At 33.4% G+C, this 9,418-nt stretch overlaps 1 protein-coding gene across 1 annotated transcript; it reads right to left on the reverse strand.

Annotated features, from left to right (window-relative positions):
- Nucleotides 3,344-6,382, reverse strand: LOC109231547. Its single transcript, XM_019397208.1, has 4 exons — nucleotides 5,808-6,382; nucleotides 4,905-5,382; nucleotides 3,898-4,461; nucleotides 3,344-3,748 (listed from the first exon to the last, which is right to left on the reverse strand). The coding sequence occupies exons 1-4, from the start codon at nucleotides 6,380-6,382 to the stop codon at nucleotides 3,344-3,346; spliced, it is 2,022 nt and encodes a 673-aa protein (XP_019252753.1).

The raw sequence follows: 9,418 nt of genomic DNA on the forward strand, positions 1-9,418 counted from the left end.
TACTACTATCTTAGGAAGAAGGTGAAATAATGGAAGTTAATAATGCCAATCAAAGTACACAACTACAGATACTCTTTTAATAATATCATTCAAAGGGTTTCTACAGAATTTGTAAAAGGTAGGGAAACAAGATCATTTGATTGATAGATCAGACGATATCATGCAGTACATGAAAGGATTTAGGATGCATTGCAACACTCCATGGCACCAGGTTGATCATGTCCTTTTTCCAATTAATTTGGCAGAAAGTTGGCATTGGATATTGGGGTGTGTGTCATTCCACAAGAGATGTTTTTACGTATATGACTCGCTACATAGTCGAAAGCACAAAAAAGCTATTCAAAAGGTGGCAGAGGCTTATGCTTTGTTGATTCCCCTATTTCTAGTTAGTATTGAATTTTATAACCAAAGAAGTGACATTGTAGTAGAAAATGGTCTGCACATGTGAAAGAATTTGACTGATCCTTTTGAGATTGAACTGATTACAAATCTGCCAACACCGCAAAATTCGTAAGAATAGTTACTTTATTTATTACTTTGTTTTCCTCATTTATATTCCGTGTATTTTTCCTTTTTAGGGAAAGGGCCAAATGAGAGGAACAATCAAGTGCTCGAGACTTCATCCTTCAACGCTCAAACACTTGGGGGACTATATAGTATACACGAGCACATGTATAAAGAAGGCAAAGANCTACAGCATCATGTCTTGAGGATCTTATTGAGTCATATATGTATATGCACCCAGTATGCAAAGATAGAACACCCAACACCCAATGCCATGCCTCTTTTACATTGATTGGCATAAGAACATAATCCACGGAAACCCAGGGGGTGTTACCAAGAATGTAAAACCCAAGAACATACTCTCTTAACTTCTTTGTCAAATCAAAAATCTCATTTTGTACCTTTATGTCATGCATATTCGATTTACTGTACACTTCTTGAATGATAGTACTGCAATAATTGTCTGTAGTTGTCATCCTTATGTTTTCATATTTTGCTTTCTTCCGGAGGTAATAGAATATAACATCAATATGCTTCAAAAAGAAAATAGATATCAATCGAATATACAGAAACATATTTATTCTAAAACAAAACAAAAAAAGTAATGTATGTTCACATACCGTTTCATTGATTCCTACACCAGTATAATGAAGTTCAAAAAACCATGTCTTATTAGCTATAAATTCAACTCCAAGATCAAACTCTTCCTCCAGTATATCATCCTTCTCTTCATACCCCTTCTTCCTAAAAAGTTTAATAAATATATAAATAGAATAGTCCAAACTATCATTCCAAAGAAAGTTCAATCAAAACATATGTTAAATATATGTAAATTTACCTCTTAGTTAGGATCAAGTTTGTCTCAACAAACTTACTGAATTCATCTCTAATTGATAGAGAAATTTCTTCAGTAATTGATATTTTAAAAGGGTTATCACCTTTCACAAATACACGAGGTACAAGAGTGTTTTTCATTTTTGTTGCATCTTCTCCAGGAGAGTTGTCCAAAATCTCATAAGCTTCGAAACCTTCAAAACTTGAATGATTGGGCAAGGAAGAAGTGGTAGCATCTTCATGTGTAGAACCTTTTGAAATAGTTGTTTTTATAGGAAGAACACCTATGGACTCATTAACAAACTCAGAAGTTATTTTATGAATCTGACAATCAATTTGAGTGTCAGTCATCTCAATTTCATGATCTGGAATCATCATAGATGATGATTTTTTATCAACATCTGAAGCTGGAATATCTTCATTTCTTGTTTGCTTACAAAGCTCAGCTGTTAATTTATGAGTCTCTAAATCACACATTTCCAACTATTTTTCATCATCTGGATTTCCAACATCAACAAAACCAAATGCTACATAACAAATACATTAATATGTCAGAAAAAATATAAATAAATTTTTTTCAATATATAGCATTACGTTTCAATACCAGAAATCCCTTCCTTTATCATTGCTAAATTAAAATCTTCTAATTTTTCATGTTTTTTGATANGGCACTATGGGAGGAACAAGCAATTGCATGGCGAATCAAGTGAATCTGAGGCTCCAGTAGCACCTAAAAAGACTCGTGGAAAGAAACGCAAGAAGTAGTATAGGTCTCTTTTTGGTTTTAGTTAATCGTATCATGAAAACTTTGCAGGATTTTAATAGTTTGGTGAAGTATGGTATTGTTAGTAGTAAATGACCTTCTGCTGATTCAAGACTGTAGGATACTTGTGCCTTTATAAAATATTTTCAGTTGCTAATGTTTCTTTTGTCATATTTAATTATTCTGGTTCAGAATATGTGGTATAGATTTCTTCAAGTACATGGGGGTTATCAGTTTAGTTATGTCTCCTGATGCTGAAAATTTGCTGATTTTGTTTCTGATTTCAGCTTGTTTTATTAGGCTTTTCTTAGGCTTCTTCCATAAAGTTGTTGGTTTATTAGGATATCAAGGTCCATTCCTTTTCCAGAGGGTAAGTTTTGATGGATTCTGCAAGTGAAAATTAGGGGCAGATGAAGCGAAGTTAAATGATCTGCTTACGAATGTGATGATGGTCTAAGATTTAATGTTCATCTGTAGTTTTAGCATAGATGGTGTATTAGTGCAGTAGAACTATATACCAATCAGGTATACTGATATACCATTTGGGTATCACATTGTATTTGACTCGCCTTTTTTCCTGCAGCAACTAGATGTAAGTAGTGACATGAGTTGCAAAGTGTGCGCATTTTGGTTATCACGTTGTATCTGGTGCACCATTTGTATTTTTGTGCATATTTTGTTTTAGCCATATTAGTGCAATACCACTATATACCGGCGAGGTATACAAATATAACATTTGGGTATCACCTTGTATTAATGTACCTGATGATGTACAATAACTGCATGTAAATGGCTTCCAATTTGTTATACTTCAATACAGACATGAGTTGCAAAGCGTGCCCATTTTGTTAACAAAGTATGTATAAATGTTGCATTTGCAGCACCACTTCTATTTCTACATATTTTACTAATAAGATATACAGATATACCAATAAGGTATACAGATATACCACTTGGGTATCACATATATATTTTAGCATCTTTATTCCTGCAGCAACTAGATGTAAATGCATCCCACTTTTATATACTAAAATAGAAAATAAACAGTTTCTTATTGAAAATACAAGTAGCCATATAAATTTGTTGCCAAGAAGTAATTTCGCAAAGAATCATCATACCAAATATATGTCTAATGCAAGAAATGCATTTTATTTCTTTGCAATTCAAATGCTATGATTCTACGATATATGAGTTCTATAAAAACATTGAATCGTTATATCAATCTCTCTTTGGAATATTTCGTCATGTTCTCCGGTTGTGTCCTTTTCTCCCGCATAGTGCACATGTAACTGTATTTCCTTCCCAGCCTCCTATGCCTCTCTTCTTTTTAGGTCTTCCTGGTTTGATTTGTCCTTTTGGTGGCAGTACCACCTGCGAAGAGATATGTTCTGGAATTTGCCACGTTGTTTCATCAGGCAATGGATTTACTGGTATCTCATATGTTTTCAGCAAGTAGTCTATGCAGTAGTAATCCGAGCAATACTTGTATGAATCCATATGGAATTTTTGTATAATTGCCATTGCATGTGGACATGGAATATCGTCTAGCTGAAACCTCCCACAAGTGCAGTTTCTTTCATGTAGGCGCACCACATTTCTTGTTTGGCCATCAATTACTAAATGTAAGAATTCAGTTGATGGCAACACCTAGTATAATTTTAATTAAGAAAAGTCATTAGCTATATGAAGTAATAGTATTTTTTAAATAACAATATTCAGTTGTTTAGGGAAATCACTAAGGTAAAAAATTAAAAATACAGTACATGTAGTGTTTTTATGATTTTGAAAATGCATACCGTCATCATCTGTGATAAGATAGTATTATCTAACAATATTTTTTCATACTTTGCACCAATCTTCATAAATGATTCCACTGCATCCTTCCGATTGGTGTAATTCCATTTTTGAATCAATGTTGTCATAAAGTCAAGCAAATTCACAACTAGGAGGTCTCTTGCGTGCTTGTTTGCTGCATTTACTGATTCCGGAATATTCGATGTCATGGTCATGGTTCTATTTGCCTTGGAATGCGCCCGGGACCATTTATCATATCCAATATCCATCAGGTATGTTTTCATTCTACTATCAATAGCTTCTAACTCTGCCATATGCCTGTTGAATTCTTCAATAGTGTATGCTCTTACTAACGCAAAATATACTTCTTTGATTTGTTTTTGGCTCTTCCTGAGGGACTTCTGGATAGACAATTGAAGTTGCTTTCCATATAGCATCATGCCTGTCTGATACAATGCACATTCCCTCTCTTTGTCCATAGGTTTCTCTGAACTGCACGAAGAACCATTCCCACGATGCATCATTTTCCGAATCAACAATTGCATATGCGAGGGGTAGAATTTGTCCTGTAAATCCAAAGAACAAACTATCAATTACAACACACTATATTAATTTAGCATTTCATATAGTAGTATAGTCATAGGTAGGTTCAGGTGTGTAGCAAAACAACTATATACTCTGTTGGTATACTTGTATACCATACTGGTATCATATAATATTTGAAAATATTTTTTGTTTCTTTAACTGAATGTAATTGGATTGTACACAAAATATTAATTTAGTATTTCATATAGTAGTACAGTCATAGGTAGGTGCAGGTGTGTGGCAAAACAACTATATACTCTGTTGGTATACTTGTATACCATACCGGTATCATATATTATTTGAAAATATTTTTTGTTTCTTTAACTGAATGTAATTGGATTATATTCTTACCCTCTGCGTCTTGCGTAGAAGCCGTGAGTATGGTCCCTCTATATGTTGACTTTAAAAAACTTCCATCAACTACAACTGTTGGCCTACAATAGACACATCCTCTAATCGATGCATATATAGCTATGAATCCATACAAGAAGCTCCCATCTCCTTCAGTGTGTAGTCTTGTCACTGATCCTGGGTTAGCGTACTCTAACATATAAAGATATGTTGACATTTTCTTGTATGACTCACTTGGTGATCGTCTCAATAATTGCATTGCTTTTTCTTTTGATCTCCATGCTTGCATGTAGCTTAAGTCCATACCATATGCTTTTTGGATGTCTCTTTGGATATCCGTTGGTGTATATATGATTTTCGGGTCAACAAGTTTATCTTGTACCACAACTGCAACAAAAGTTGAGACAGCTTGCTTTTGTGAACAAAATCTCTTATCAGTTAAACAACCGTGGACAGAATTGAAATCCGTCACTTTGAAAAGATTTGATGCTCGCAGGCTTGATACTTTAAGTCTCCAAGAGCATCTTTCATCCACGCATTCAAGGATATACCTGTTTATAGTACAAATACAGTTATGTATCATGTTCTATTGATAAAAAACACACACAAAAATCCATACAATTATATACTCACATGGTATACTATGTTGGTATACTTATATACTGTATCAGTATCATATATTTGCTGATAAAAAATATAGACAAAGCAGCACAATTCTATACTCACATAGTATATTGATTTAGCATACATATATACTATATTGGTATTATGTTTTACTGATAATAACAAAGACAAACCAATACAGTTATATACTCGCATAGTATACTGATATAGCATACTTATATACTATACCAGTATCACTGATAAAAAACACAGACAAACCAATACAATCCATACTCGCATAGTATACTGATTTAGCATACTTATATACTATATAGGTATCACATAGTTTTTTAGTTGAAACATGCAGACGAACCTTCTTTGGCATGATTTATGAACCCGATATTGACATTTTTGTCTAACTGCATAATGTTTCATAACGAGAGCCAGCAGGTTCTTGTCTTCATAAATTTGTCCTTTTTCAACATTTTGATGAAATTGATCAGTTATGATGTTTGCATCATCAAGTTCTAAAATAGCGTCATCTCCTTCTTGCACATCAAACGTAGTAATCATATCAGTGCTTTCAAATTCTGCAATTTCTGATGAAATTGGAGCAACATCGAAACTGGAGGTGCTTGCAGCTATAGTGTTTTTAGCAAACGACACACACAGGGGAAGTGTTGTCATCCCTGCACTTGATTTTTTCAATTCCATGTAAACACTAACACTCATATCGCTGCAAATTGTAATTGGTGGATATCCTTGAGCAATAGCATACTGAATAACTATTGTTTTACTGTCCTTTTGCAGTTGCTTTGCAATTTCTCTAAGAAGTTGTTCAAATTTCCAATAGGTCTTTATTAGAATTGCATTAACATGAAAATTTATGAAATTATTGTTATCATCCCATTCTCCACTATGCTGCAGCAGAATTGGAATATTTTCCATGATTCTGAAGTTATAATCACTTTTTTTGTCCAAAATTGAATCTCAACAATGCAAATTTCAACAGTGTTCGAAATCAATAGTGTTCGAAATCAACAGTGTTCGAAATTTCAACAGTATATAGCTGCAACAGATTTTTCGAAATCAAACCTCTAGATCTCCAGATCTCCAAACCTAGATTAGAATTTTCAGCTAAAATTTAGAAGTTTAGCTCCGAAATCAAAATCAAAACAACAGCGAAATCAAAATCTGAAGACAACAACGAAATCAAAATCTGAAAAGAAGATGCGAATCAGCATCTTCGATCTTTTTTTTTTCACACTTAGTGATCTTCAAATTAGGGAATGTCGGTGGAAATCTCAATTTTGTGCGCTGATTTTCTGAAATTTAGAGCAGCTTTTGCATTTTTATACGTATGGCATTAAGCGTGGGTAGTTATTTTAATATTCCCGTTTATTTATTAAATAGGTAGGAGATTGTAATAATTTAGTGGGTAGAATTATTTAATGGGTAGGGCAGGGTAAATAGTTTCACTTTTATAGGTACTCCTGTCTTTTCCCCTTTAAAAATCTGCACTATTTGCAAATATTAAAACCTACATATCTCCTTCGTTATAAGGTCAAATTGAGTGATTCAAAAGCCTAACTTTACTAGAATTTCACAAGGAATCCATTGGAGGCATAAAATACGAGTTTCGGGATCGTTTGGCACGAGAAACGAGGCAGAATAGCTGGTAAAAAAATATACAAAATTAGGGTTTGTTCATTCGGTCATATTTTGAGTTGAGGAGCTCGGATTTGGGAGATTTTGGAGGCGATTTTCACCATATGGATTGGGGTATGTGTTCTCTACTCGATTTTGATTATAATTTATGAATCCACATTCCTTTTTGGGATTTGATTGATGATTTCAAAGTGAAATTGACGGAGTTAGGGTTTGAGTTTTGGAGAGTTTTAAGTGACGATTTGAGGGACCAAACAGAGTTCGATTTTGACAAATTTTATATGGTTAGACTAGGGAGAGGACGAGGATTATTATTCTGTCTTTTTTGACTGATTCCGAGACGTGGGCCTGGTGGCCGAGTTTTGGCTGATTTCGGATTTTTGGCATGTTTATGTAGTTTTTGTTGTGTAAGGGAAATTTTTCATAAACCACTATCTTTTAGTAGTAATTAGCCATCTATAGATACCATTTGCTATATTACGGATTATAGATACCTTTTATGTGGTTATAAATGTATTTGATGTATTTAAGCTATTGTATTCATGAATACAGTAGCAAAAATACGCGTGAATCAGGGAAGTCCAGCTAATCAGTTGTTGTATTCGAATGTATCCGACTGTATTCATGGAGTGAAACATGGGATTACAGCTTGACAGATTATTGTATTCGACTGTATTCGACTGTATTCACGGCGTAAAATAGGGAATTACACTATTTTTAAAACAGAAAGTGAATCAGTTACCATAATAGACTCCTAATATAACTCAACAAACTCAATTATAACACACAAATTTTATATTTTCAGTTAAAAAAAAGATTCTCAACCGAAAAATACCCCAAAAATATAGCAATCTTCAGAGAAATTATATAATACATCTGCATACATAAATTATATTAATTAAAAAAAACTTATGAATACATTCAGGGCATATAGCGAGACACTTAATACAATGAAATATATAGAATACAGCAGGATACATTGAAATACAATGAGAAAAAAAATAGTGAATACAATGAAATACATGGAATTTAACAAGACACATTGAATTACAATGAAAAAAAGACAATGAAATACATTAAAATATGTTAACAAAAAATCAAGTCGCTCAGCACCAAACTCCATCGTCTTTGTTCAAGAATAAACCAACCGGATTATATGTGGGCGGCTGCTATTCAAGAATCAGTGCATCTATTGTAATGGGATGGGGGCGTTGCACAAGAATCAGTTTAATATCGAAACCCAAGCCCACTGCTACGCCGTCATCTCCCCACTGCTACGCCGTCATCAATGCATGAAGTCAGACATCTCTAAATTTTTTCTACTAATATTTGCTCTAGAAAAAGCTGCTTACCCTATGTTAAACCTAAATCTAAATTTTGTTGTTGGTTATAGTGGAGTCTGCCTTTGCTGTCTATTTGAAAGAGTGAAAAGCCAAAATGGATCTCTATAGATGGACCAGCAAGATTTTTAGACCTAGATGCTCCTAAAGCACAGGGCTATGCAAACAACATAGATGACTAAAAGGGAAAGAACAATTTAAAAAGGTGAAATACAAGATTTCGTGAAGCACAAATTACCAAAGAGCTGAAGAATTTCGGTGGAAGGAGGAGGAGATCGGAAATTTTAATGGGATGGGGGAAGAGAATGGGATATATCAAAGTAGAGAGAAAAAAAAAAGTGTAACTGATTAGCATATTCAGTGGCTTAAGGATAGGAGGTAACCAAAATTAAATATTTTGCTATAAACCTTAAAAGGTATCTATAGAATATAATTTTTTAAAATGGTATTTATTTAAAATAAATAAGGTGTTAACCTTTGCTATAAGAGGTAAAAATTCTAATTTATTATAAGAAAATGAGTCAGCTAGAATATTTATTAACTTGGCTTATGATGTTCAACTTATGTGGCGCAAATTTATTATTTTGAACTCTTATAACCAAATGGTTAACTGAAGCTAGCAAATAATAGTTCATTTTACTTTGTAACAACTTATATGCAAAATCTCCTTTGAATTTTAATACGCTAAATCATGATAATAGAGAGACCCCCATATGTAGTCTCACACTCAAATTTAGAACAAATGGTCATAATAAATTACATGTGAAAATAACCTCTTTTATTGCAAAAACGAAGAACCTATATTAACCATATTCTTTCAACCTTAACTGAAACTCCATTTGTAAATGTCTAAACAAGACTACAACTGTAAATGAGACCACTTAGCTTTAAAATGAAATCATAAGTATGACTAAACAATGGTCATTGGATAAAAAAAAGTTTAGTTGGGCAACAGAAAGAGGGACAAACATGAATC

Source organism: Nicotiana attenuata, chromosome 8 (genome assembly GCF_001879085.1).
Source record: "Nicotiana attenuata strain UT chromosome 8, NIATTr2, whole genome shotgun sequence".
In the NCBI taxonomy this organism is placed as follows: domain Eukaryota; kingdom Viridiplantae; phylum Streptophyta; class Magnoliopsida; order Solanales; family Solanaceae; genus Nicotiana; species Nicotiana attenuata.